Source organism: Sparus aurata, chromosome 23 (assembly GCF_900880675.1).
Source record: "Sparus aurata chromosome 23, fSpaAur1.1, whole genome shotgun sequence".
Classification (NCBI taxonomy): Eukaryota; Metazoa; Chordata; class Actinopteri; order Spariformes; family Sparidae; genus Sparus; species Sparus aurata.
In genome coordinates this window covers 11,767,845-11,795,718 of record NC_044209.1, presented here as the reverse complement: position 1 = coordinate 11,795,718, position 27,874 = coordinate 11,767,845, and the positions used below count along the sequence as shown (strand labels likewise).

General features: G+C 43.1%; 3 protein-coding genes across 5 annotated transcripts; 1 reads left to right on the top strand and 2 right to left on the bottom strand.

Moving 5' to 3' along the window:
• The first annotated feature begins 224 nt into the window (after window positions 1-224).
• Window positions 225-8,627, top strand: cdr2l (cerebellar degeneration-related protein 2-like). Its single transcript, XM_030407179.1, has 5 exons — window positions 225-693; window positions 2,724-2,836; window positions 4,337-4,485; window positions 4,990-5,154; window positions 6,127-8,627. Exons 1-5 carry the CDS (start codon window positions 615-617, stop codon window positions 7,046-7,048), a joined length of 1,428 nt encoding a protein of 475 aa, XP_030263039.1. The 5' UTR covers window positions 225-614; the 3' UTR covers window positions 7,049-8,627.
• arhgdia (Rho GDP dissociation inhibitor (GDI) alpha) lies at window positions 7,998-22,908 on the bottom strand. Of its 2 annotated transcripts, none has more exons than XM_030407182.1 (6): window positions 22,780-22,908; window positions 13,127-13,322; window positions 11,988-12,071; window positions 11,308-11,384; window positions 11,093-11,156; window positions 7,998-9,704 (listed from the first exon to the last, which is right to left on the bottom strand). In XM_030407182.1, exons 2-6 carry the CDS (start codon window positions 13,314-13,316, stop codon window positions 9,505-9,507), a joined length of 615 nt encoding a protein of 204 aa, XP_030263042.1. In that variant the 5' UTR covers window positions 13,317-13,322; window positions 22,780-22,908; the 3' UTR covers window positions 7,998-9,504. The 2 variants fall into 2 exon arrangements, with proteins under 2 accessions (XP_030263042.1, XP_030263043.1); XM_030407183.1 differs by lacking the exon at window positions 22,780-22,908 and adding an exon at window positions 22,668-22,689.
• Window positions 22,909-24,483: 1,575 nt separating this feature from the next.
• alyref (Aly/REF export factor) lies at window positions 24,484-27,629 on the bottom strand. Of its 2 annotated transcripts, none has more exons than XM_030407180.1 (6): window positions 27,242-27,629; window positions 25,652-25,810; window positions 25,362-25,509; window positions 25,175-25,238; window positions 24,903-25,092; window positions 24,484-24,794 (listed from the first exon to the last, which is right to left on the bottom strand). In XM_030407180.1, exons 1-6 carry the CDS (start codon window positions 27,482-27,484, stop codon window positions 24,780-24,782), a joined length of 819 nt encoding a protein of 272 aa, XP_030263040.1. In that variant the 5' UTR covers window positions 27,485-27,629; the 3' UTR covers window positions 24,484-24,779. The 2 variants fall into 2 exon arrangements, with proteins under 2 accessions (XP_030263040.1, XP_030263041.1); XM_030407181.1 differs by lacking the exon at window positions 27,242-27,629 and adding an exon at window positions 26,268-27,230.
• Between the last annotated feature and the right edge of the window lie 245 nt (window positions 27,630-27,874).

Genomic DNA, 27,874 nt, shown 5'->3' with positions numbered 1-27,874 from the left:
AAACAAAGTAAAACAGTATGAAATTGTGTTATTCTTGTTGAGACGATTAGAGTCGGTCAGTGAAGATCTTTCTCCTCTGATTTAGGTTTCTTCCCCATAACATCATAGTGCACCTCTCAGTGAACATATACAATTTCAAGTTAACTAACCAGTGAGTGATGTTGTGTTACTACTGCGCGATCTGCAAATGGCAGCGCTGCGGCAGCGGGGTAAAGAGTTGAAGTTCCCACATCTGAGGCAGTATCTCCGACTGCACTTGAACGCAGCAGCAGCCGCGCTCAGCCACAGAGCGTGCTGCTGTCAACCCGCGTCTGCAGGGCCCCGCTGCACAACACACACCACACAACACACACATCACACACTGAGGACGCAAACACGAGACACACTCTGAGTCTCTCCACCAGCGGGTTCACTGCTCCACATCCGCGGACGGATGGAGACGCAGGTGCACCGCCGGAGCTGTGAAGCCATTCGTCTCGAGGGGTGACACTCTCGGGGAGGCTGCGCCGCTGTTGTTTGGTGTCACTTCCGGAGGAGCCAGTCGATGAATTAGCAGATCACATCGCCGGTGTAGAAGAAGAAGGAGGAGGAGAAGAAGAAGTTCCTCGGCTTCGATGCTTCGTGCGGGCAGGATGGAGGAGTTCGTCACGGAGGAAGAGGAGCCGTGGTATGACCAGCGGGACCTGGAGCAAGGTGAGGCACCCTTCTCCTCCCACGATGTAACAATGCCTCCATCCACAGTCACTGCACCCCGAGGTGAAGGGATCCCTGCAGGAGGAGGGGGTGGATGGTTGCATCCATTGTCAAACACTTCATGCCACACTTTTACTTTAATGCACGAGTGATGGCACTGGGAACTGTGATCTGTCTCTGTCTGTCTGTCCCTGCCCTTCATCTCTGGTCTCCTGCTCTGCCAATTATTTTTGATCTTGTCAGCGGTGTTTCCCAGAATAGTCCTGCTGTCTGCCTGAGTGAACGCTGCTGTGTGATCTCCCTCAGCGCACCGCAGCACTCCTCTCCTCCTGTACTGTCTCTTTTGTGTTCAATCCACCCCTCTGTATTCCCTCTGTGGGATGTGAGAGCACCGATCATGTAAGGGGAGGTAGTGACATCACTAAGGGTGTTTGAGGCCAGAAATGCAGAAAATGGACGGAGCTGAGACTACAGGCCTGCATGTCCTGTTGTTTAGTCTGAATAAATAAAAAAAAAAATGTAAAACCTCTTAGGGAAGTGATGTCAGTGACCTTAAATGAACGTGGAAAGCGGAGGCGCAGAGTCCCCAAAGTGTTTTCTCCTCCACTTCCTGTGTTGCCACGGTGGGATGCAGCTTCTCCTCGGTAATGACTTAAATGGATGCACTCTCCGAGGAGAGATGTGCCTCCTCCTGCAGCGCTGGCCTGATCATCAGCCCACCCCCTGATTACCTGCTGACCCAGAGAGCTAAAGCAGCTTTGTGTCAGATCATAGTCGGAGAGGACAGAGAGACAGGTGGATTCAGCTTTGTGTGTGTGTGCGTGCGTGCGTGTGCGTGTGTGTGTGTACAGTATGTGTGTCTGTATCTCGTCTCACAATTTTTTCAGCATCCAGCCTGAAGTCATTAAGCCCCCTGGCTGATCTGATTAGGGAGCCCCAGACTCAGACCTCCTTAGCCGGGATCAGAGATTCCAGGCTTCGGGGTCAGATTGCAGACAGAACTGCCAAACGAGCTCCGTCCATCAGCAGCGCGCTCGCACTCACAGTCGGCCTCGATTCTGCCCCAGAAATGACGCCGTTACGCAACTTTCGTCGTCTGCCAGCTCTGAGATTTGGTGACCCTGTGTTTTCATTGTGATCGGGCAAAAGTTCGATGGCGTGGGGTCGTGGTGACGTCACGTCCACAGCTGGGGCCCTCCTCTGATTCACGCGCCACAGAGCATCACATGGGTGCACGTGCGGAGAGCGAACGTACACACACTGTGATGTATTTCTTCGACAGGGCCTCGCCTCTGAAATTACATAACTGATACCCGGCACGTGTCGGGGGAGCGGAAACGGGCCGTGATCTGAGTCGGGCCCCGGGGTGAAGGCTTGCAATCCCCACATTTAGCTCATTATCCCTCCCTTCAGAATGATGCTGCGTTATCGGTTCTGCATTGTTGGGACAGGAAATAACAGCCCGTGCCGTCCTCCTCTGCCAGTGTAGCCACACACACACACACACACACACACACACAGGCACTTGTGACCTAGTGATGCTTGTTAATGATATCAAGCGGAGGAGGCTCCTGCTGGACCGTGTATGGCAGTTTACACATCGACTGTAAATCATCTCTAATCTCGTCGTGATGCTGCGTGTGTATGTGTGTGTGTGTGTTTGTGTGTGTTCCTGTCACTGCGGTGATGAAACGCAGCATTCTTCTCCAGGACTGGATGTCAAAGGCTCTTCTGTTTCCTTTCCCATCGTTCCACTCCTCCAGTGCCGTGTTGTTATGGGCTCTAATTGCAGAGCCAGCAGGATCCTCCTCCTCCTCCTCCTCCTCCTCACAGCAGCTAGGTTTCTTTTCAACCAGAGCAGATGAATAATGTATGCATCAAGCTGTGTTTTGAAATAACAGCATATCGATATGATCTGATGAGTTTCCTCAGGATCTCCGACACCATGCACGAGGTGAAGTCATGCTCTCCTCCACCCGCACCACTCTCTGCTGTTTACCTCTGTTCTCCTCTCTCCTCCCCCCGTCCAGACCTGCACTTGGCAGCCGAGCTCGGCAAGACGCTCCTGGAGCGCAACAAGGAGCTGGAGGACTCCCTCCAACAGATGTACGTCAACAATGATGAGCAAGTTCATGAGATAGAGGTACGGCTGTCTCTCCTCCGTGGTTTTAACGCACGTCCTGCTCCGAACAGCTGGCACAAATCGGCTCCACTGAGTTTGTATGAAGCCGGGCACTGTAAAGCGCGCAGCACTTGGAAGGGGAACATAAAAGATGATTCAGCGAGCATGAAATGAAATGCAAAATTACTGAATTTGTCACCTCGCCACAGCTCAAAGACTCCGCTCGTTAGTCAGAGGCCCGGAGACACACAACACAGGAAGCACATCACACACAAACACAAACCGGCTTGAATTAATTAACATTTCTGTATCATCCAGACCCGCAGCCGAATACACACATTTACATCATGGTGCGTTTCTTTGGCAGTCTCTGGTCTGAAGTAGCCTAGCTCAAAATAACTGCATTCACCCCCCATAGAAACGAGAGCTACATGCTCAATGCTAATGTTGAATTTACTGTGTAGAATTGAATTCTTATTCTTTGTGTCTGATAATTAGCATTCGTACTGTTAAGTTAATGTGTCACTCTAAGCTACTTCAGCAACTATCATTGCATTCAGCTAACTAGTTCAACAGCTTATTACTTCTGGCTAACTATGTCAACTCTATATCCATAACCATTAACCATTTTCTTTTGCTTACTAGCCTATTTAGACCATTTCTCCATTGCTTAACCATTTTAGCTGTTTATAAGCTATTTCATGACTTTAGGTTTAGCTAACTGTTCCAACCATAGATATATATGTCTATGGTTCCAACAACCTGCTAACTATTTAAACCATTTATCCATTACTATTAACTATTTAAAACATATTCATTTAGGCTTGCATTTTTTACTCTTAGCCACTTATAACCTTCAGCTAACTATTTGAACCACTTACTTTTAGCTAATTCGACCAATTATGTTTCACATTTACACATGAGTCTTTCAACCGTTTATTACTTTTAGCATTTTCACCATTTCCGTATTGCATTTTTGTTAAGTCAACATTTATCCATTAGCTTGCTTTTAGCTCTTTCAAACATTATTCTATTACTTTTAGCTCACTTTTTCAAACATGAACCTACTGTTTCTTTCTTTGACACTTCAACCGTTTACTTTCAGCAAACTGAGCCATTTACTTGCAGCTATTTCAACTTTTTATGTCTACTTCTGGATACCTATTTCCACCATTTGCCCATTACTTTTTTTTTTTTTTTTTTACTTTTTTTTTTACTTTGCTTTTCATTCCTATCTTCTTAGGAGTTTTGCCTTTCATCTTTACTGTCCGTGCTTCCTAGTTTACGAGGAACAAGTGGTGTTCAGGTGTTACAGGCTGACTCTGTACATTTATTTTTTCTGAATACTTTATATGAATCAATTGGATCATCTGTTGGTTCAAACTGAGCTGCTCCTCAAGCTTCACATGTATCTGCAGCGGTCGCCTTGTTTTGGAATCAGTGCAGTAGATGAGTTGTTGAGCAAGATGTGTATAGTCGCTCATCTACAGGTTTTAATATTAACCTCTTCTCCCCTTGCAGTACCTCTCCAAGCAGCTGGAAATGTTGAGGGAAATGAACGAGCAGCACGCCAAGGTGTACGAACAGCTGGACGTGACAGCCCGAGAGCTGGAGATCACCAACGAGAAGCTGGTGCTGGAGAGCAAGGCCTCGCAGCAGAAAATAGACAGGTGACCGTCAGCCATAAACAGCCTCTTCAATAAATACCAGAAATCATACAATGTAGGAAAAACTTGTAAGGCGTCACAGATTACCGATCACCACACACAGGAGGTCCACAGGAGCCAGGCCGAGAAGAGGCTGGTACATCGAGGTGTCACGTTACCATTAAGTAGCTCTGTAATGTTCAACCGCTGCACATTTTTGCTGAAGTTACAACATTTGTTTACAGGCCACCCCGTCTACCTCAGCAACTCTAAAGCTCTTTACACTTTTCCCGTCTTTAGCACTTACATAATCATAATCAGGGATCAGAGTTCTTTACAAATCATATTAATGCTCTGAAGTCTAAAAGTAGTTTCAATGGCGGCCTCTGTTCTCTGTAAATCTGCCTCCTTCACAGTCTGTTTTGTAACGGTGAGCCACCTCGCTGAACGAAGACAGAACTAAGTCACCTCGGTAATGACGTAATGAGCACAGAGCAAACATTTGTGTGTGTGTGTGTGTGTGGACAGGTTGATGGGCACCATGCACACCTTGCAGAGTCAGGTGGACGGCCTGACAGCTCGGGTGGAGGAGCTGCGGACCCTGGAGGAGCTGAGGGTCCGCCGGGAGAAGAAGGAACGCCGCAAGACTGTCCACTCCTTCCCCTGCCTGAAAGAGCTCTGCACTGCGCCAAGGTCACCGACTGACACATTCCAATGCTGTAGCCGGGTTTTGTTCTCACTTTATCTTCCTCACACAGATTATTATGTTGCTAATACAACACAGATGCACTGATCACTCTGCAGGGTAACTGTGGGTTTATTAAAAGGGATTCTTTTGTAATTATCAGACTTCGATGCCCTGCTAAGCCAAAACTCAGTGGTTACATCTTGAATCCATCTCGATCTTGAATTGATACCAGAAATGTACCTTTTGACATCTCAACACACCTTACCACAGCTAGTTATGTCTAACTGGTGAGATAGCCTTAGTTAAGCTAATTTACCCACTTTTTCTTCTTTCCAGGAATGAAAAAACAACTTTGATGATCTAACTTCAGAGTAAACGAGTTTGTAACATCGTCTAAAACAATAACTTGTCTTGTCAAAAGTATCAAAATATTGATAAGGAATATTTGAAATGGCTTCATAAATGGGCATAGTAGGAAAAATGTATTAAGTTTGTTGCACTGCATTAAACACCATCGTAAATCATAATGGAAAGCAAATAAATGACACCAGATTAGTAGCGCCTCTTAATCCTAGATAGTCCAGTCTCAGGCTGTAGTTCATATGGTCTGATGTGGTTAAACTACCTCTAAACAATAAATACATCTTCTTTAGGTTTAATCTGTTAAACTGTGTCATAAATTCAAATGAACAAAAAAAAAAGAAACACTGAGATTGTCCAAGTATTATGATCCTATCTAAATGTTTTTATTTTAGATTTGAATCTGGTCCGTTTGTTTGTCCAAGAGTCTTCTGACTCTCTGTAGTCACTGCTCTCTGCCCTTGTGTCAACGGCAGTAGTTGGTATACTCTTATGACTCACTACAGGTTTTATAAATCCCTTAAAGAACACCGGCGCTGCTGCACTGATTGGATGAGGATTTAACAAATCATGCTTTAAACCATATGACTAAGTGACGTGACACTTGTTTCTTTTAGGTACGAGGATGGCTTCCTGCTGGCCAACCCAGGCAGCGTGGACCTCGCTGAGAGACAGCCAGCGGAGGAGGAGAACGACCGCCTGAGGAACATCGTCTCGTCCCTGCGCGCAGCCATGGCCACGGAGCGGTCCAAGAGGGAGTGCGCTGAGCGGGAGTGTGCCACCGTGCTGCAGGAGTTCGAGCGCCTGGAGCAGCGTCTCCTGGGAGCTGAGGGCTGCCAGCTGCGGGTTCAGGAGCTGGAGGCTGAGCTCCAGGAGATGCAGCAGCTGAGGAAGTCCAGGATGTGTCTGATTGGGAACATGGAAGACGGCCTGGAGGCGCTGCTTACCAACGGCCCTGAGACGGACTCCCCGGAGGACGACACGGGGCTGGAAGAGGGAGGTGAAGGAGAGTGCACGGGGCAGCAGGGAGGCCCGGTGAGGAAGAGCTGCAGCGACACGGCTCTGAATGCCATCTCGGCCCGCGACGCCTCAGGCAGGCGCCAGGGCAGCTACGCCCTCCATGCCAACGGCGTGCGCAAACGTGGCATGTCCATCCTGCGGGAAGTGGACGAGCAGTACCACGCCCTGCTGGAGAAGTACGAGGAGCTGCTAGGGAAGTGCCGGCGTCACGAGGAGAGCCTGTGCCACGCCGGGGTGCAGACCTCGCGGCCCGTCTCCAGGGACCCCTCCATGAAGGAGTACAGCATGGTCTCGGCGGGGCCCTCGACATCGGGGGCCGTCGCCACACCTCCCACGCCCCCTCAAACTCCCTCCACACCGGAGGCCCTGGAGGGGATCAGCAGGCAGGTGGAGCAGGTGGACAAGCGGCTGAGCCAGAACACGCCGGAGTACAAGGCCCTGTTCAAGGAGATCTTCTCCCGCCTGCAGAAGACCAAGAGTGACTTGAACTCCACCAAGAGCAGGAAGGGGAACAAATGAGCTGCTGCTGCCACTGCCACAGGCTCTGAAAACAGTGACTTCCTCTTTCTTTACCTCACTGTTTTGAAGGCATTCCGTCTTACACTGAACCACTCATGACCTCATGGGGGGTGCCTGTAGTCAAATTATGCACATTCTCAGCGGTGGATGCCCCGTTCGCTCTCCAGGGTGGAATCTTTGTTGATTAATTTGAAACTGCCAAATATTGTATTTCACTACGAGGATGGGAGATCATGGATGTGGATGAAATGCCTTTTTTTTTCTGAGTGACAAGTAATCAGAACGGACGGTGTTGTTTGTATCTTAGGAGAGTCTAGTGTGTGGTGTAGTGTTTGTGATCGAGATGTACTGATGCAGAAAAATGACTTAACTGCTTAACTGTCATTTATTTTTTATTTATGGGAAATAATAGTTGAGGCAAATTAATATAAGAAAAGAGAAAAAAAAGGGCCACTGGCTTTGAAATTACTTACAGCATTTAAAGCATGTATCTGTCTAATAAACACTAAGTGCTAAATTAATCTTTAAAAGCAGGAAGGAACCAAATCGCTCCAGCTTCTGACCGGCTAGCAATCTGAATTTGTTGGATGCTACAAATCCCTCAAGACTGCTGCCAGAGTGTTCCGTTTGTGAGTGTTTGATGGAGATCCGTTTACTTACATGATTTATTCCGACTGATCAGGAGGAGGCAACTCCTCTGTGGTGTTTGTACAGCATGCATCACAAGCTGCAGGGGAATGATCTCTGTTTCAGGGCTTCGATCGTGTCATACATTATCTGTTCTGCACTGTGCTATTGCATTTCCATTTAAAATGTATTCTGTTAATTAAAAAGTAACAAAAAAAAAAAACATGGTTGATACATTTCTTAAGAGCTCAGGGAGGCAGAAATATAAATCCTACAGCAGGTAAAAGAATAAAATAAAATAAGACAATGGGACACACGCAGGCCCAGTCTGAACACTTTAATGTGAACACAGGAGATCAGTAAACTGTAGGTAATACAAGTAGCACACATTGAGTCAAACTGAACCCGCAGACAGAAACATCAGTCCGTGACAGCTGAATGAAGCTGTAGAAGCAGACTTCATTCACATATTTATGGAGTGAATAAAAAAAAAGAAAACGCTTTCTTATGGCAGGATGTGATAACCCACTGATGTCTGGTTATGGACTGATGTCTCTGCTCTGGTTTAAAACTGAATAACAGACAACGTCTCACTGATATTGAGCACAGAGTGCTACTGAGTCAGCAGTAGCAGCATGTGGTTGTAAGAGACTGGAGGCACAGTCAGAATTTGTCAACTTGAGTAATGCGTGGTGAGCGGTTCAACAGTGCCTGTGTTCCAACTAAGGTAACCCTGGAAATATGGCCTCAGGGACTAGAGAGGTGACACAAAGCCTGGACTCATATTTACAGTTGTTGTAAATGATCTAAAAAACAGCTGAACTGATCTGATGTTTAGAAATCTACAAGTACTGCGATGAAAAAAGGTGTTTGTCAATGGAGATAATATGATCGACACTGACATGTTACGGTTTTACAAATCATCAACCCTGAAATAAAGGTGTTAAAAGTCCTGATGCCCTGTCCGTGTATTACAAGTATTCTTAAAAAACAGTCTCACATGATGTTCTGGCAAATAATCAAATAATCTGAAGGCAAATGGCTCAACTGGGTCGCCTACTTCTTAAGGGTTCTTGTTAAGGCCACATGGCTGCTAAATTAAGTGCCAAAATACCCTGATCATGAGAGCGACAGCCACACCTAAAGTCAGGGGTCATAAGGGGTTAGAGGTCATTTTGTTTCCCCCGTTCTCTCAGCAGACTGTGTAGGGTGCTACGTCATTTGAAAAAGAGGTGGCCTTAATTCCAAATAATTTACCAAGACCCTGGTACAAATAATCTGCTCAGCGGCTTTAGGAGGGCTGCCTCCAAGAGTTGTGTCCAGCAATGAATACTCAATGAGCGTACAGTGGCCACGCACATACAGCACTACTGCTTCCTGTAAGATGCTTTCAAAAGGCAGATCACGGTACTCGTACAAAATGGAGAGGAGCGAAAAGGGGGAAGAAAAGAAAGCAGAAGAGGGAATCACATAGTTTATCTGTTAACAGATAATATATACTTTTTTTTTTACTTATTTCTCTTTTTATAAACAAACCCTAACCGCATGATCTGGATTGTTGTCACATTGTTTGCTTTCTCCATTTCCAAGATTTAATACTAAACAGAAGGGCGGGTGCAAACGAATAAAGCATTAATGATGGGAGGAATAATAAAATGATTGGGATTTAGAACGAGAAAAGGAAACGGGGTGGAGAAGAGAGCTGGTGTCAATGGACGGAGAGAGCAAAACGCTTAAATCAACACGTAATCCAGAGACGGATCCAGAAAGAAAGAATGGAATGACAGCAATACCACCAAAGAGGGACAAATCATGATGGTGAGGAGGAATCAATCTTTCCAGTCTTTCTTGATACTGAGGGTCCACTCCCAGGAGAGATGATCGTGTTTGTCATCATCAGTGAACTTGGACTTGACGTTGTAGCAGCCGCGGGCAATAATCCCCTTGGGCGACTCCTCCAAGGGAGTGAGGAACTCGTGTTCCGTTAGTTTGGGCCCGTAGCTGCCAACCATGTACTCCGACTTGTCAACTGTGCATCAGAGAGGGAGAGAAAGAGGGGTTGTGAGGATCTCCTTTAAGATACTGTGCATACGCTTTTCATTTCCATTTACCAGGTCATTATTTTTAGTGTCTTGTTGGCAACTTCTGCTCTGTTGTAGCCATTTAAAATGTCGACTATGTGACAACCTAGAGAAGGCATGCTCTGACAAAAATTGTGGTTGTGAATGCCGATTGTTGAAAAGCTGACTTTAATGCTCATTGATGGCTTTAAAGATTTGAATATCAGTCATACATAAAAGATGCAGAATATTTTCAATGGTTGTTGAAAAGCTGATGCTAAACTGAATTGCTGGATTTAATTTCCTTGAGGGCATGTCTGAAGGAGGATGAAGAGTCAGACTGTGAGCATGAGAATGAAGGATTTAAAATACTATAGCCACTAAGCTAACTTGTACTTGTAATACTAGCCGGGAGCTAAACTGCATTGCGGGCTTGAATCTGTATAGAGAAGTTGCTGAATTTTATTATGAAAACTTTGAACAGTAGGAGTCAATAGTCAATTAGTATGAATGAGACTGAGGAAGGTGCATAAAACTCCTGATATACATCCAGAATGGGGAACATTATAAAAAAGAAGGAATGGGGAGATAATAGTTGAATATAGTATAAATGGTTGGAAAAGTGGGAAAGAAATGAGCAAGGCAGAATTCACAAATCACCTACAGTATGCTTTGTGTAGCTTTATTTGCTGCAAACCAAATTGTTTGGAAACGCCTAATTTGCATTGTTCGTTAGCTTTTTGACGAATTTTAAAAGTGAGTTTATTAACTCAACAATTACATGGAAACACAGCTAGTAGTAGTAATAATAATAATAATAATAATAATAATAATAATAATAATAATAACAATTATTATTATTATTATTATTATTATTATTATTATTATCATCATAAGTAACGCAAACAGTCTCCGCTAACCTTAACATACAGTATGACCTGCAGCGTTGTCATTTCAACATGAAAGCAGGTTTAACTTGGGCCTTCTGAAACTTGAGGGCTTTAAAGAAATAGTTCAACATTTTGGAGAGGATGCTCAGATTGCGAGAGTGACATGAGAAGATTGCCTAGCTCTGTCCAAAGGTAACATTTTTACGCTTTGTTTTTTTTCAACGCTCTGATTACTTTAAGTGAGTGTTATTGGTGCTAGTAGGAAGATTTTGTAACCTTCACCATTGCCGTTTCTCAAAGTTTCTAGTCTTTAAGCTACGATGGCTGACCTTTTAGTCTTCTCATCTAACTCAAAGAAGGGCACCAATTAAACATATTTCTTTCATGTTTGAGGATCCTACAATTACAAATTCAATGGCCAAATTCATGTAAGGAATGGCAGTGATAAAATTTAATCACTGTCTTACCCTTTACTCCTTTCCTGGTGGACGTCTGAATATACTTCAGGCCAGACACAATGTCCTTGTTGACCTGCAAAATGCAACACAAATTATATATTGCTGAACAGTTTCCCATGACAAAGATAGTTCACTACAGTGTCACCAACATGTCCATGACTCCAACAGTTCCCCGAGACAAACAGAGAATCTTCATGGGATTGACAGAGGCCAGACTCTCTTACCTTGAAGCTGATCTTCATTCTGTATTCGACTCCCTCCTTCAGCACGAATGGGGTCTTCTTGAAGTTCTCCAGGTCTCCTGGACGGGAACACGACATGTAAACAAAAGTCAAGTGACTGAAGACTTTCAAGCTCTGTAACTTACAGTCAGTTTAGAGCAACATGCAAGCATTTTACCCTGAATCATAAAAAGGTATTTAAGAAACTGGGATTTTATGTTGCAGTCCTTCTAGAAATGAATTACTTTTCAAAATTCAAGTCCAGTTAGTTTTTAACAGCCCGTAGTAATGATAGTGACCACCAGGTGGTACAGCACCTACAGTGAGCACAGCTCTGCTGCTCTGTCCTAGCTCAGTGTGACTGCTGTGGGAGGGCAGGAGTGCCATCAGGAAATGGCTCATTAACCCACTTACACAGGAGTCAAGTCATTATTAATTAGCAGAATAATGACCCAGCCGTTCATTTGGTCTACATCTGGACACAAGGATGGGACTGATTACTGTTCATAATTACCGTTGCCAACAGTTCAGTCTTCCAGCGTGTCTGCTCAAGGAAAGACAGCTGCATGAATGTGGACTTCTGTGCAGCTATCGCTCAGATGTCAATTTATGAATGACGCGTTTCCACTCTAAAACAACAAAACTGTTCCTGATTTTTAAAATACCATGTGTGCTCTACTCACCCGTCAGGTCAAGGACCAGAGGGGCTGGCGCTGACTCACACAACAAGGTCATTTTCGTCACCTGGACGTTGGGGAGGCTGGGATCTAAGACAGGGAGAAGGTATCCACAATTATGACCATGACATCATTCAATAATAGCACCAAGAGAATCCAATTTAGCAAAAAGGAAAGTATCTCATCAACCGTAGTTTTTTTTTATTCTAACAATTTTCCCCCAAATGCCTCACTAGTTAGATTTTGAAATGTGATTATATTGAACTTTGACGTTTTAATTCTAACAATAAAAAACAGATGTTTTTTATTTTACTCGTCCTCAGAACCTTATGAAATAACACTTACGGACCTCTGAGGGAAAACGTTTGGACTAATATTTTTATTAATAACACAGCTCTGATAACTTTATAAACTCCAGGCTGTGGCAGGATCGCTTTCCCACCTCCAAAGTGTTTTCCTTATGATACGCTGAACTATTCAAAGTCAGTAATTTTGCATGTCTCAAAGCAAATGTCTGTCTAAAGGCTTTACCTACATAAAAGAACATTACAATATAAACAAGAGTGACTTAATCAGACATCTGACAGAGTATGACTCTGTTCAATTATGTGATGTCAAGTTTTCAAAAGTCTGACTAACTGAATTGTTTTCACAGCAAATAACTGCCATTATTATTGGTACTATTGGTAGTGTAAACACACAGAGCAGTGACTTTACCAGCTGTTGGAACAAATACACATACAATACTATGAGTGACTACAACACTATACTCACTTTGCGTATTGCAGGCATCAAGTACAGAATAAATATACTTATTTTTTACATCAATAATTTTGTATTGGTACTGTATTCAATTGAAAACTGGTTGAAAAAGATTTGCAAATAATTGAATTCAGTGTTTAATTAGGTTTTACACAGAGCCCGCACTTCATCAGAGTCAGGGTTGTCACACACATTACACCTAAAAACAACTCAGAGATTTTTTGGAAGCAAGTTTCAAGTGGTTTTGTATCAGACAACTCTACTGGTGAATTAAATCAGAGTGTGCAACTGTGTGCTGATCTCTTAGTGAGCTTTCTCAATGGCTAAAAGGACATTTACACAGTTGTTCCAATCATAAGAGTTACTCAGCAGAGATCCATTACCTGCTGCAACCGCTGGGTTACCCAGCAGTGCCTCCTTGTACTTGCGCAGGCTCTCATCATCTTTGTCCAGTTCCTGGATCTCCTGTAAGCTCTTCTGGGCAGGAGGCTTGTAGTTGACTGAAGTGGTGGATTCTTCGTTGGCTGCTGCAATCTCTGCCAGCTGCTCTGGTGTAGGCTCCTGCTCTGCCATCTTACTCTGATCACAGTAAAAAAAAGTGACAGCAGGGAGAGTTGTTAGACGACAGGAAAATAAAGTGATAAGGACAGACGACAGGGGTCCACACAACAGGCAACTTCCCTTTTTACTCTTGGATTTAATTAAATCTGACTTAGGCAGCAATTGCTTATTAGTCTGCCAGCTGGATGATCATTATGGATTACTTATCCACAGTGACACCTCAGTGAACTCTCACCTGAGTGGCTCTTACAATGTAAAGCAGCAATTCATGGAGGAAGAAACACCTGCTCCTCTTATTGCATAAAAAAGTTCACACTAGCTGTCATAGGTAGCGTGAAAACAAGGGTTTTTGCGTTGAACCAAAGCTTTATTATGATCTACAAGAATGATGTCCCCACAGATATTAAACCTGATATAAACTTGAAATATATGTAAATTTAATAACAGTCAGACAGTAGAATCCAATAGGTTGGATGCACAAATGTATACGCTATAATAATATAGATAATATATATATTATATAGATCCCTACATGTCATTACATATGTCTACATAAGTTCCAAATTAAAGAAAATAATTGCATGTGTACTACTGTACAGCATAGTTATTTCAAACTGTTTCTTTGAATTTACAGAACAAATTACTTTGTTGTGATCTGTGCTGTTAATCAAAAATAAAATTACAGGAATAGAGAAGATTTTGGTCATAACACACTCCGAAGGGAAAGGCAAAGGGAGCCGTTAACCCCAAGAAAGCTTTCACACTGGCACATTCCAAAGTGGACTAACCCCGACTTTAGCCAAGGGCTTGCTGGCCCTGCTGCGGGTCAGGGTTAGCATGTGGCTAAAAGGCGCTAGCATTTACCGTGGCTAGAGTAAACACAACAATCTGTAATGTTAACATTAGCTGTATATTCCAATGTACATTTAACCCAGGGTTGGTAGATGTGCAGAGCTCTAGGTTAAAAATCTTTGGTGTGCGAAAGAGCCAAAATTATCCCAGAGTCAGCTCTTAGCCTCGGGCTAAGGACAGCCCTCTGACATACTGCAGAGACCGCTGGTCTGAAAGCTTATCTGGGCTCCATGGCTTCTCTCTCACTCTCCTCATACCACAAACTGCTGCCAAACAATCGAAAAACAGCAGCGCTAATGTGGCTATCCACACCCAGCTGCACCGTCACACCAGTCACTACTGATTAGGATTGAGGACGCTGATTCTTAGCAGGGAACAAAACACGAGATCATGTGGTGAGATCATCTTCATTTTCAGAGAACATAGAGGTGCTTAGACGACCCCACAAAACTGGATTGCTGCTAATAAATAGCTGTGTAAAAAAACGCTATCTATTAGCATATGGTGCACATATGTTGGGCAAAGCAATACATAGCTAACCAACACCTGCAAAAGCCAAGAGGCAGCTGGATGACGGTGCTCTCGTAACCCTGTTATGTGTGGTGTGTTCTCTACTTGTCCTCAATGTAGTCCTCACACAGCAGTCTAATGGTGTTTGAGTAAGTACATGCTTGTCAATACAGCACTTTTCCTGATGCAGGCAATAGACACAGTCGTTGATGTGTTATCATGAGATCTGATACTACTTGGTGATCAAATAAGCAACACAACAGAATTAGCTTGGGGTCAGTTCTCATTTAGTTCATAGTTATTCAATCCGACTTGTTTTTTAAACCATACAGGAAACATTCCTCTCAGTCAGAAGGCAACTACGCCCTCAAACTTCTCATCCTGAATGTTTTCGACATTCTCATGTTGAAAAAAACCCCAACTTCCTGTATTTGAAGTCAACAGAGCATGAAGCAATGCAGTCAAATAGAGTTGTAATAATTGCCAATTAATGATTTAATTTATAATTTTGGCTACTTCAGCTTCTTAAATGTAAAAATGTGCTGCTTTCCTTTGTGATTTAGTAAACGTAGGGTCTTTGGGTTTTGGACTGTTGGGTGGACAAAAGAGCAATTTGAAGACGTCACTTTGGGCTCTGGGAAATGTGTTAATTTTTTTTTTAATATAGACTCTTATAGACTACATTTACGGTGAAAATAATCGTTAGTTGCAGTCCCCACTGTCAAACTCTAGAAGAGGAATTTATAATTCTGAAGAAAAATTGTATCATTATGTTAAAGAGCTAAGAAGAAAAGAAGATTGGTGCTTGAATCAAAGATCAAACCTGTGTACAGAAAAAACAAACCATGAAACCAATCTAAAGTTAGCATCAATTACCCCTACCTGCATTTATTAGCTCAGTTACATTTGCTGTTGCTAGTCGGTGTAATGTGATTTAATGCAAGTTAAAGGCAACATAAATCAACACAGGCAAGCTAACAAATCAGTGTAAAGCAAACACACAAGAAAACCACAAGATGATCAACGATCGTATCTGAGGACATGATGTAAATGGGTGGGAACCTTCTGTAAAAATAATACCCCAACACAGGATTTACACTTCGAGGAACCACAATAAATCACTCTTGTGCAAACACAAAAACCCGTTTCTGTGGCCTTCCTTTCTAACCCTTCTCTCTGCTCAATTGTATCTGCCATATATAGTTGAGTGTTAGCCAAGCAGGAACTGAGAACGCAGCCCCGATTTTCCAAATGGGATCTCTGTCTGTCCATTAAAGCACAAATTCCCCGTCTGCCAACAGCAGGCTTTTGGCCGGTCAGCTGTGTGTGAGTGTTTCTGGTTGGAGAGAATGAGTGAGAGGCTCCTTGTTTCACACACAGAGAGAGCGAGGCAGGAAAACAAGAGCAGATAACACAACAATAGTCATCATATCATTCTTTAAGTATCAAGGAACAGGTTGTTTTTCTCACTTCCTTTACTGGGTTCTTATTGTGCGAGCCGTCTCCTGCAGCAATCTTCAGCACGAATGCAGCGTGTCAAACTGTCACAAAGGAGGAAGTGCCTGGTCCTATTATAAATACTGCATTATACACACTGCATGTATAAAGTTCCTAAAGAAACAGGGGGCTTATAGTAGTTCTGCTACACTGAAAGTGAATGGCGTTTAAAGATGCAGAGCTTTAAGAGGAAATCCACTTATTTCTCAGGTCTCAGTCCTCCTAGGTCTCAGGAGGCATTTCTGCTTATGTTTAAAAAATTGTATGAAGCTTTTTTGGCACCAGAGAAAGCTGCAAAGATTGATAACTCTGTCTACTCTAATTCAACTCTTCTCGCATTATTTCTCATGAGGACCCTGATAAGGATCTTCTCCTCTCCAAGTGGAGGGTTTCACACACATAGACTTACTGGAACAGACTGCCAAAGTCTATTGGAGACCTATTTAGTGGTAAGTGTAGGGTTTTTGTTTTTTTAATCTGTCCAAGAGAACACAACTCATCCCCTCAGTTATATTTTAATAGACAAATATAAACCACCCCTTCCCTACCGCTATTACACTGTCATTCTGTAGGAAAATGTGGAGACAAGTTGTGCAGCGATTTTAATTAGTTTACATAGATATTGTTGAAATTAGACTGTTTTTTTATGATGCTAATGTTTACACCCACTTATTGTCTCACGGTTCATTCTATAACACAGAATGAATGAATGTACAACGAATGTACAACGAAAAGCAAGTTGTAGTCCTTTATGCTACACGAAAAAGAAGTCAAAAGCAAGAAAAACTTTGATGATGCGTTCAAGAGACCCACAGCCTGAGACAAGAAGCTGCTTCATAATTTGGTGGTAGTGTAACCACTGTATCCTCCAGACAGCAGCGACAGACTGTGGCCAAGGTAGATTTTGTCCCTTTACTCTTTAAGAAAATTCATAAATGATATCCAGTCCTTTTGAGGGCAGAGTAAATAACGCTGATCAGAATTACAATATGAATACAAAACACAAAGAACTATACCCAAGTTTTAAAACTACAGTGGTTTTCATGAAGCAATGTTTGAGTAGACGTCACGCATGTACAATGATGGACCTTTTTATAGAGCTGCACCGTGGTGTAATTGTCTACTGTGTGCATCAGCCAGTTCTGCTTTCCTGCAGTCTTTCACTGGCAACAACATTGGAAAAAAAAAATGTTTACGAGTGCATTATACAATGCCTGCACACAGCCACATCACTGAGAGATGCCATCTTAACCAAGTATGAAATAGTTGATTCAGCAAATTAAACGTTCGTGCACTCAGTAAAATGGATTAGTTCGAACAATATTGACGTCACCAACTCATAATGATGCACATTCTTTCTGGCTAACTCTGCTCCAACAATGCGGCCTGTGGCTAACTTGCTACATGCGGAGCTGACGGGGAAAGGCCCTGTCTTTGTTCAGCCTGCTGGGAGACAACACATAGGCCAAACAAACACTGGACGTGAGGCTGAACCTCTCCACCTTTGTGTCCTGACCTCCATCAGCACAGTCCGGGAGGATAAGCCGTTTGCTTGACAGGGCTCAGCAGCACAGTTTTACAAACACACCAGGCTTGGCATCAGCCGAGGCTTCAGATTAGGTCCGTTCCTTAGCAACACTGCTGAGCAGTAAGATTATAGAAAGTGGGATTACGGCTAATGAGGCATTCAGGGACCGAAGAGGAAAGTGTATGTGTGTGTGTGTGACGGTGTTACTGGTGACATATCAAGAGGATTCGCTCGACAGGAGTCATTAGTGTCGTTGAAACATTGCTGAAGATAATTGATCAGTGAGCTCAGTGAGGACCAGGGAATCCCTGTGGGATGATACAGGCTTTATGGGGGAGGGGGGTTAGGGCCATGACTGTCCTGTAACATAAGTACTGCAAAGAGTCTTTCCTGGTCTTTAAGGTTGCATTTATCCAACGGTCTGTCTCTCATAAACTTTTGCCGCTCACTGAAATCAAACACTGAAAATGAATAAAAGTTAGTTGACTAACTGGTCATCTTCAGCAGATTAGTAGTGTTTTTTATTCTGACAAATCAGCTATTAGTCATCAGTTATTTGTGGAAAATGTTGCATATCTGGCATAACATCTCAGAGGCAAAAAAAAAAAAAAAAAAGTAGATTCCCTACTTAAACTGTGTGTACACACAAATATGTACACACATTCTCTTCAGATTTATAAAACTGAGTACGTCTGATTTTTTTTTTTTACGCCTGAGTCACTGTGGAAATCGATGCACATGCAGGAGCTTCATTGCCATAAATGGATGTAGACACACTCTTAAACATCCGGTCCATGTCGTTACTTTCTGCCTGCTCCACCATCTACTATTCGACAAGTCAATGTGAAAACTGGCAGAGAAGAAAAAATACAGTTTAACTAGACATGTTCCTGGTTTTACGGATAATTATATGGTTGCATCTTTCAGCTTATCTTAAGGAAAATGTGTGTACACCTGGTCTGAAGTACGCCCGAGGGTTTCTTATTCTCGACACACATTCTTTCTTTAAAAGGAACAGTTTATGTGGGGCACAAAGTGCATGTATGTTTTCTGTGAAAACACACCGTTTATACAACTGGCCCCAGGTCTGTACTTAGCACTACATGTAAGAGCTCCAACTGCATTCACTGAAGGACAACAATACCAGAGAAACTATTTCAGTTTTGATTAGTCACCCAATTAATTTTGTTCAGCTTAAGATGAAAAATAAATAAATACTACAATTAAGCAATGAATGACTTGTATCATTTATTCTAAAAATGTTCGGGTGGGTAAAAATATATTTTTAAAGTGCTGGTAATCATCTCCAAAGTCATCATTCCACTTTGAATAAAAAAATAATCAGTTAAATAGAGTAATATTTAATTTTGTTAACATTTCCTGAACAGAATGCAAAGCTGCAGGCCTACATCTTCAAGGGGTCTGGTGCCAGTGGCCACACATTAGGTTTTACTGGTCAGGCCTTTCAAAGGGAGGAAAACATGAGGAATAAAGTGCAGCAGAGCGAGGGCAACAAGTAGCCGAGCTTGTGCAACACATCAGTGAACTGAAAACCTTGAAAACAGCCATGCTTGCAACTTTCATATCAAAGTACACAGCGTCTTAGGATAAACAATTGTATCATATATCAGCCATATGGCAGTCGGACCTCAGAAAATCATGAAATCTGACTTCGTAGTTTGACCAAAGCCGCTGTCATCATGCACAGCAGAGGCACCTGTACCGATAATTTGAGAAGTGGAAGTCTTATAGTTGATGATTATGACTAGAATTAGTATTACTAGGAAGTGGGCACACGTTTACCTTAGAGACTGAATCAGGTCACCAGTGTTGCTTGAATAAAAGTGAGAACCGGCAACCTTTGTGAGGTGACATTTAGCTCTTGGCCTCGCCTCCCTATTGAAGATGTCACCCACAGATCTATGGCTGCTTTGATGTCTCTGTTGGCCTCTCTCATGCAACACTCAAGTCAGCTGGAGACTTTTGCATTTGTCCCCTTTTATCTGCATGATTTCTCTACACTTCAATGTATCCTTGTCATGCTGCTTTAATAAGTAATAAGCTTATCATCAAGTGGAGTTGCACCACCCAGTCTAATGCAACTGGAGCTGCTGAAGTTAGTACATCCTCCAGCAGTGCGACAATGCAGCGAATCCATCGACTTGTAAGCACTTTTGTACACCTACCAAAAACATCAGCAAAATATTAAAATGCCCCCATACAAAGTGTATCTGGATACCACCCAAGCTTTTCCACTTGGTGATACAGTGATAAAGTAGCATGTCAGGCTACCACCAAGACTTTGTCTGTCAAGAATTGAATGCAAACTTCCTTTTTAAGGCAAGCTTGATGATTCATATCCTTTCGAGCGCTTAAACCACAGGATGCAAAGCTGAAGCACAACTCAGCTTCTTAACGTCCCACCTGTGAGGCCAACTCAACCTAATCATTTTTAGAAGACACTGTAACAATGTAATTTAAAAAGGTAATTGGCAGTGGCTAGATGTTGTGTCAGAAGATTAAATCATGTTAGGTTTGACCAAGTTGAGGATGTAGTGCTGCACATACCAAAGTTTAGAGGAAGTGTTACTGCAAGAGCTGACGCAATATACAGGAACCCAACTTTATCAGAAATAGAGAAAGGGCTAAGAATGAAACAGAAATGCAATGAGATTAAACTTAAAGAAGAGAAGGCTAGAAGATTATTATGAGCTTGGGCTCATTGATTAAGTGCATTGATTAAGAACCAAGATAAAGATTGCAGGATGCTCACAGAGTGTGTTGTATCAGTAGAGAAGAGCAATCTGATCGCAACAGAAATTAGCAACAGACAGGAGGATGTGAGAGAAAAAGAAACAAAACATGGCGCTATCCCAAGAACAACCCGAACAAACACAAAGCTTTAAAAATAGCCGGTGAGAAATCCCTGTATGCAGCAGCAGGAAGCTGCGAGTGAATGGGATAGCCAAGGTGCCAGCTGAAAGGTCAGGGCTTATTCCCCCGCTCTGAAGGAGTTCGAGCCACATGCCCAGATTCAGTCGGCCTCCCTGGGCAACAGCCTCGGCGGAGATGACGGGCTCTTCACAATGCAGAAGCGCAGCTGAATCAGTCTGATCTTACAGGTGGTGTGAATATGTTACGTGCAACTTAGGGCTGCACAATTAACCCAAATACTATCGAAATCAAAATATCACAACATTATAATGAAACACTGTAGTACCGAAAAGACGTCCAGGCCTACAAATACAGTTTTACAGGAAACATATTTTTTTGATACGAACCCCCCAAAAAATGGCACTTCGTCATGATTTTTATCTTTATAAAATAGTCACAATATGAATTATTTCACCATATCCTGCAGTCCTGATAATTAACTGGCAAACATCAGGGCTACAAGTACAAAGCAAATGTTAAGCATGTATGTCACTAACCTCTCTCAGCATTAAAACCCATTATGTCTGAGAGGATGTGAATCCAAGGCCAAAGTTGAGGCTAAGGAAGACCACACAATGCGTGTGTATCCCTGCAACTATTCCCCCACAACTATTCCCCTATGAGACTGAGCTAAACAGAAGAGGCCACTGACGTTGTTTGTCATGGCAGGCTACGAAAGGTCACCAAATTGTAAGCATACCGAAACTGTTGACTCTAACGAGGGCTGTAAAATAAAAAATATCTCTGCAGCGCTACAGTGCTTTAACTGAACGCAGTTTTATCATACATGTTGCTATTATGAAAAATTGCAGCCTCCGTGATTTTGATCATATTTTGCCTAACTGTGCAGCCTTAACTTCAACAGAAAAAGACATAACTTTAGTGGCCCCCAGAATGACTTGGAGAGGGTTCAAAATAGTCATATTGCAACAGATAATGACTATTTTGAGCAATTGATTTTCAGCGCGATAATCAGGATGTACACACTTTCACTTCCATCTGAACACAAGCTAGTTTGTGCAAGACTTTCAACAGATAAGGCATGTGATTTTGAAGCTCGAACTCCTGCTTGAACGCCTCCCAAGCTTATAATACAGATGTCAGTGAAAGCAGAGTGAAGAGCTGTACATGTTGCTCCTTTAGCGGTCAGATACTCCTCCCTAGGCCTACTCAAGATCAACCAGCTACAACTACAGTCACAGAAACTGCAGAATGAGACTTCCGGCCTGCTGCACCGCTGCTCATTTCCAGGTGAAGACCGAGCAAATGAAAAGGCAGTGACAGAAATGTATCATCTGAAAGTTCTCAAAATCCTTCAAGGCATAAAAAATCCTCCAGACTATTTCCCTCCCTCTCTCTCTCTCTCTCTCTCTCACACACACACACACACAAAGGAAGGAAAGGGAGGATTCACGGTTTGGGTGATCTCTTTGACAAATCACTTATCAGCGCATATTTAATCACACAAAAGTGCATAAAAGTGAGTTTCCACTTGAAGCACTTAGGCTCTCAGCAAAAGTGATCAATGTGCACTTGGGCGTGAAAGCCCTCAAAAAGCCAAGATGGTGGTTGATTCAAGGTGTGAGCCCTCAAGGCGAGTTTAAAAAAATTCCAGGAAGTGTCCGAAAATGTTCCTCATGTTCCGCATGACAGCCGGGTCACACAGACATATTAGAGAGAAACCTAAATTGCTAACTTGCATAAACTTTTGTTTAACTAAATAAACGCATCCTCTCATTGTGAAAAATTAAATGCGGTGGATGAAATGTTGGGTACCTAACGGACGACTCGGGGCAGCTCAGCTCGGGCTCAACACCCGGAAATGAACTGATGATTGCTTCTTAACTTCTCACCGCCGCCGGATAACTTTATAACCACGTAGAGAGGAACTGTAAGAGTTACACTATTACAACGTCTACTATATGGCTTACCTACATATTTTTTTAAAAGCCTCAACCCTGACTTCAGGAAGTTGCTCTTTGCTAAACACATTTCCTCCTTCAATAAACTGACGTTCATGGGTTTAAGTTGCTAATACTCACTTATCAAGAGCCGACAAAGTTCCTAACCGCGCCACATGAGCTCAGATATGCATGCTTTATCGTCTAAAGCGAGTTATTGTTGGAGTTTAACAACTATTTCATCAACTCTTACCGTTATATCACTGAGAGGTTGGGTCCGTCTCCTGTGAATGGTGATGAGAGGGGGAGAAGTGAAGCGGCAGAGGAAAATCTGAACCAACGGCCGCCAACAGGGCGCACAACGTCCGGTGCGTTGCCTTCAAAATAAGAGCATGTGTTTTTCTCTTTTTCTTTTGTTTGTTTTTTTACGGGGCTCCAAACAGGTTAAATAATACGTCAGAAGAAAAGTCGACGTCAGTGTCACACAGATCTATATATACTCAAATTCAATTTAACAATAATTTCAAGTGTAGGTTAAGTTCTATTGCACTTTCAACTTCATTAGGTTTTTTATTCAATGTGAGACTATCATCAGACAATCAGCATTTACTTAAGCACAACTGTGTGATCCTTCGAAGTGTTTCCATTTTATGTCACTTTATACTTCTGCTCTACAGAGAAACATAGTATTTTCACTCAATTTCATCTATCCACATTTCCATCTATGTATGGTTACCTCTCAGATTAAAATTTTACACGCAAAACACGTTATCATTTTGTGAAATATTAGGCTTTGCTGTACATCAAACTACTAACAGTATATAAAGTAGTTGAAATGGGCTTCATCACTCGCATTAGAAAAATAAATACATCTTAGGTATAAATATATATATATTTCATAGACATTCTGCATAAGTAGTCCGTTTTATGATAAATATAGTATGTGATTGTACTTGTTATCACTGTAAAGGTCTTATGATTACATGTTCAACCACATCGAGCGATCCGGTGAGACTATAATGTCAATGTTTTTTTTCTTTATTCACCAAGAACAAAGGAAAAAGAATATTTGCTTTACTGATGAAATCCAGTAAATCCAGCCGGAAGTTGTGTTTGTTAACATTTTTCACTATTGTCTTTAGACACGCTTCCGGCTTCTTGCAACACGCGTGGGCATGTAGACCTGTGCTGCACTCACATACTTTACGCGCCGAGTTCCACACATTTCACGCTTTCTTCACTTCAGTTAAATCTCGGTTTTTTGCCTCACAGCAGACATCCTCCCCGCAGACTATTAAGAAGAAGGGCTTTATCCAGCGCTTAAGTACACAACGCACGCTTCAATGCATTACATATGTGTCGCAAATAGATAGTGATCAGTACATTTTAAAGTCCAGGAGGCCTGAAGACTCATCTCGGTTTATATGGGATAGATAAGGTATAGGACTGTATACAGTGGCTACAGAATAGGACGACATCTAGTGGTAATTTCATGGCCAGGCATGAATCTGCAGGAATTCTCTTTTCCATATAAAATAATGTGAAGTGACTGACTTGGCCAACCACCAAACACATAAAGTGTATCCATGACTATAACTGCTCCATCAGTCTGCTATCATGGAGCTTCTTCAGACTGCTAGGCTAACTTACCCCCGATAATATATTTGGCTACTCACAACAGATTTGGTTCAATTGTACCTCATACGCTGCGCACATGGTGCAAACACAACAAAAACCCAGTGATCATAATTTGCAAATATTTATTCCAAAAGATCCACCCTGGCTAATAAATTGCAAAACTTCATGTGGAACACAATATAGTAAATGTACTGGTGGTCTAGGGACTGTTTTTAACCAGGAAACACAATGAATGCACACACACAAAAACAACTCAGGACTCTGTGCTTAAAACAAGATGGTTGAGAAGAACATGGACATAGAACAGACATGGCCAGTATTTGGTTAATATGCACTGCAGGTTTTATTACAAGTTCCATTAACTACAGGGTAGAGGAAAGAACTGGGGAAAACCCAATTCACATTTACCTACAGCCAAAACCATTTTCATCAGAAAAATGGAAAAAAAAAAAAAAAAAATACTGGTAAAAAACACTTGAGCATTTAAAAGAAGAGGTTGGAACAATAATTTCAATCACATCAGAAGACAACCGAGTGTAAAATATTCTGCACATCTGTAACAACCACCCTTCTGTGCAGACAGGAAGGGACGACAACTTTGAAGAGCTTCATTTCTTAGCTGGTGTCCATCTGGAAAAAAAGAAGAATTAAATTAGACAACTACAAAAACACAGCTTATTTAATGCAGTTTATTGGTCACTGGCACCGTATGAATGCATGCAGGCCAACCGAACATACCCTGGCGTTGTAGGCGTCTAACTGGGCGTCGAGTTCCTCTGCTGATAACTGCTGCTTGCTAGAGCCGCCTCCTCTTCCACCTCGACCCCTTCCTCTGGCACCACCTGCCCCTCTTCCTCCACGTCCTCTCTGCATGCCTCCGAAGCCACCCCCACGACTTCTGTTCATGCCTCCACCACCTCTGTTCAGACTGAAACAAGAATGCCCATCACACATTGTGTCCACAGTGCCTCCAAGTTGAGTTTTTGTGAACAAAAGGCTGCCAGACTCACCCCTGCATAGGTCGCCTCTGTGTGTCGATCTGTGATGTGACGAGTTGTATGTTCATAGGCCGCCCTACAAAGAGACAAAGACATCAAATTAATGTTATAACAATGTCAAAAGATCAAAGTGAACACATAATAATATGTACAATAATAATTGCAAGCATGATGGATATAATTGAAGTTTGTGGCATACCATCAAGTGGGATGCCATTGTACTGTTTCATGGCCTTGAGGGCATCTGCCCTCCTTTCAAAATGGACATCTGCTGTTCCCAGGCTTCTTCCTGAACGGTCATAATGAACTGCAGCCTTTTTCAGGGTCCCAAATTCAGCAAAAAGTTCCTGAGGAAAGTAAAAGGAAAACCCTCAATAGCCATCCCTTTGACACACTACATGTAACATGCTTAACTGAGCAAAAAAATAATATATACACACACACACACACACACACACACACACACTGATATGGTGAAAATTAAAGTACCTGAATGTCTGCATCCGACACCCCAAAGTCGAGATTGGAGACGAGGAGCTTCCCTCCAGTTTCCACGCCAGCTCCTCCGCCGCCCCCAGCAGCACCATTGAAGCCGCTGAAGCCGTTGTCAAACATGTCGTGCTGCCACTTATCTGGAAGCTGTTTAGGCTGCAACAGACGAAAGAGAACGCACCTGCTGACTTCAGGATCCCCCTGCCTCTGTCAATCACAGAGTCCACACGGCTGGGTGTTGGGGCAAGCAGGGGTTCCGGTTCCAACAGGGCCAGGGTGCTCAACTCCCCCCAAGAGGGTCCCCCATATTCCCTGCCCACCCCATCACTACAAGCAGTTTTTTTCAGTTCACACAGAGGAACATGCATATGACAAACAATTTAACTATAAACAGTCGGGGGGAGGGGTTGTCACTGTATACACACACAATGCACATATTTTTCAAAACAATGGAGGTTTAGCAGCATCTGTTGTGACTGTAGATTTACCCAAGACTACTAAATCAAAAAAACTGAGCAGTTAATCATCCCAAAATCAAACAAAATCTCTGTACTAGCCCCTGTACAACTTGCCCTCCCCGGCTAACTACCAACATTGCCCATCGTTTTCTTGCCATCTGCGCATCCACCAAACGCTCTCTCCAGATAAGATCCTCGGGTACACAGGGAGTCGCCATCTGAAGCAGTTGCCTCCAGCGTTGCACCATGTTTCCCGGCCCGCCCAAAAGTTCTTTACCAAGCCACGAAAGGGGCTTTCATGAAGGAAAAGTGTCCATTAGATGAGGGAGAAGTGGATCGGAAAAAGACTAGGGCCTGCTACCCCCTCTATGCGAGCGTGGATTTATAGCGTCCATTTTGAGACCACGCCATTTTGATTGAGGATGTGTTAGGCTCGTCTAAATACTCATTCACACATAAGAGGTGATGATAGGCCTGAACTGGAATACTATCAGGGGGGGTTGAAGTCCACTGATCCATCCATAAGTAACAGCCACACTGGTTGAAAAGCCACCAAACAGGCCTTGTTGTGAAACCCGCCAGCCACTCCCGAACAAAAGGCCGCCTGGTCGCAGAGCCGGATTACTATGTTCCCAAAAGTGTTGGAGGAAAAAAAAAAATCACTTGCGGGTGAACTTTCTCGATGAACTGGGTTCCTCTCACATCATTTTGATACTTGGGGTGGAAAGCTCTCCTACAGACCGTGGTCGACTAGCTCTAACTTAAGCTGCTGGATTCAAAATGGCGCCGCCAAGGCCTTCGCGATCCAACTTTAGCTAGTTAGCCAATATGGCTAACATTCTCACTCTCTCCAAAGGGACTCTTCTTGGAAAATGATGCAACACATATGGGTTGTGGGAGAAAGGACACACTATGCATACAACTTCCATTAATGCTTAACCGCAAACCATGAGGCTCTCGTTAGAGGGACACTCGGCGGTTATAGCAATCATTTCATTCGCTTGACTAGCAAACTGGCTAGACGGTTAGCTAGCAAGCCTATTGGAGAATAGAAGGATGTTACCCAGGCATTTTCAGGTTTGCCGAAGGTTTTTTCCTTTTTCAGCCCATTCCTCAAATTTTCTCATACCCTGCTGTAAGGCGTTGGTCTGCCTCTACCGCGGTTCAGGTTCTGTCGGCTCCTCATGGGGCCGGATCCGCCGCCTCGGCCTCCAAATCCTCCGCCGCTGCCTCCAAGACGCCCTGCGCCTCCTCCTCCTCGGCCGCCGCCGGAGCCTCCGCGGCCTCGACCTCTTCCTCCGCGGCCTCCGCCTCGCTGCTGCCTGTTCTGTTTGATAATGTCGTCTAGAGACATATCCATTTTATCGGCCATTATGATGCCCCAATAGTGCTAAACTTTCAACGAAATATTAAAAAAATACACCCTAGCCTCGACTGGTCCCTCTCTTTGTCCTTTCACAGATGAACCCTCTTCGCACCGACGAGTAGACACAATGAGCCGATACTCGCAGTATGTAGAGAACCTGGGTTGGTGCGTACCGGACGTAAACACAACGTCATCACGTAATATGCGTGACAAATACTATCAGCCCTATTGAGCATGCATGATATGACTGTGTTCCTCAGGGACTCATATGCATGGTTTAAACTCCTCAATTAGAACTAAAACAATTAGTAGATCAGTGGCAGAAATTTGATCTTTTGATAATCATTTAGCTGGTCCCAGCCTCTCGAATGTCAATATTTTTCTCTTTTTTTAAAC

Excerpts from the sequence above, each read along its gene's own strand:
- cdr2l (XM_030407179.1), top strand. The coding sequence starts at position 615 with ATGCTTCGTGCGGGCAGGATGGAGGAGTTCGTCACGGAGGAAGAGGAG. Across the intron at positions 2,837-4,336 it reads AGCAAGTTCATGAGATAGAG|TACCTCTCCAAGCAGCTGGA; the intron begins GTACGGCTGTCT and ends CTCCCCTTGCAG. Across the intron at positions 5,155-6,126 it reads GAGCTCTGCACTGCGCCAAG|GTACGAGGATGGCTTCCTGC; the intron begins GTCACCGACTGA and ends TGTTTCTTTTAG.
- alyref (XM_030407180.1), bottom strand. The coding sequence starts at position 27,484 with ATGGCCGATAAAATGGATATGTCTCTAGACGACATTATCAAACAGAAC. Across the intron at positions 25,811-27,241 it reads GACCAACGCCTTACAGCAGG|CCTAAACAGCTTCCAGATAA; the intron begins GTATGAGAAAAT and ends CGTCTGTTGCAG. Across the intron at positions 25,510-25,651 it reads TGTCGGATGCAGACATTCAG|GAACTTTTTGCTGAATTTGG; the intron begins GTACTTTAATTT and ends TACTTTCCTCAG.
- arhgdia (XM_030407182.1), bottom strand. The coding sequence starts at position 13,316 with ATGGCAGAGCAGGAGCCTACACCAGAGCAGCTGGCAGAGATTGCAGCA. Across the intron at positions 12,072-13,126 it reads TAACCCAGCGGTTGCAGCAG|ATCCCAGCCTCCCCAACGTC; the intron begins GTAATGGATCTC and ends TCCCTGTCTTAG. Across the intron at positions 9,705-11,092 it reads CACCAGGAAAGGAGTAAAGG|TTGACAAGTCGGAGTACATG; the intron begins GTAAGACAGTGA and ends TCTGATGCACAG.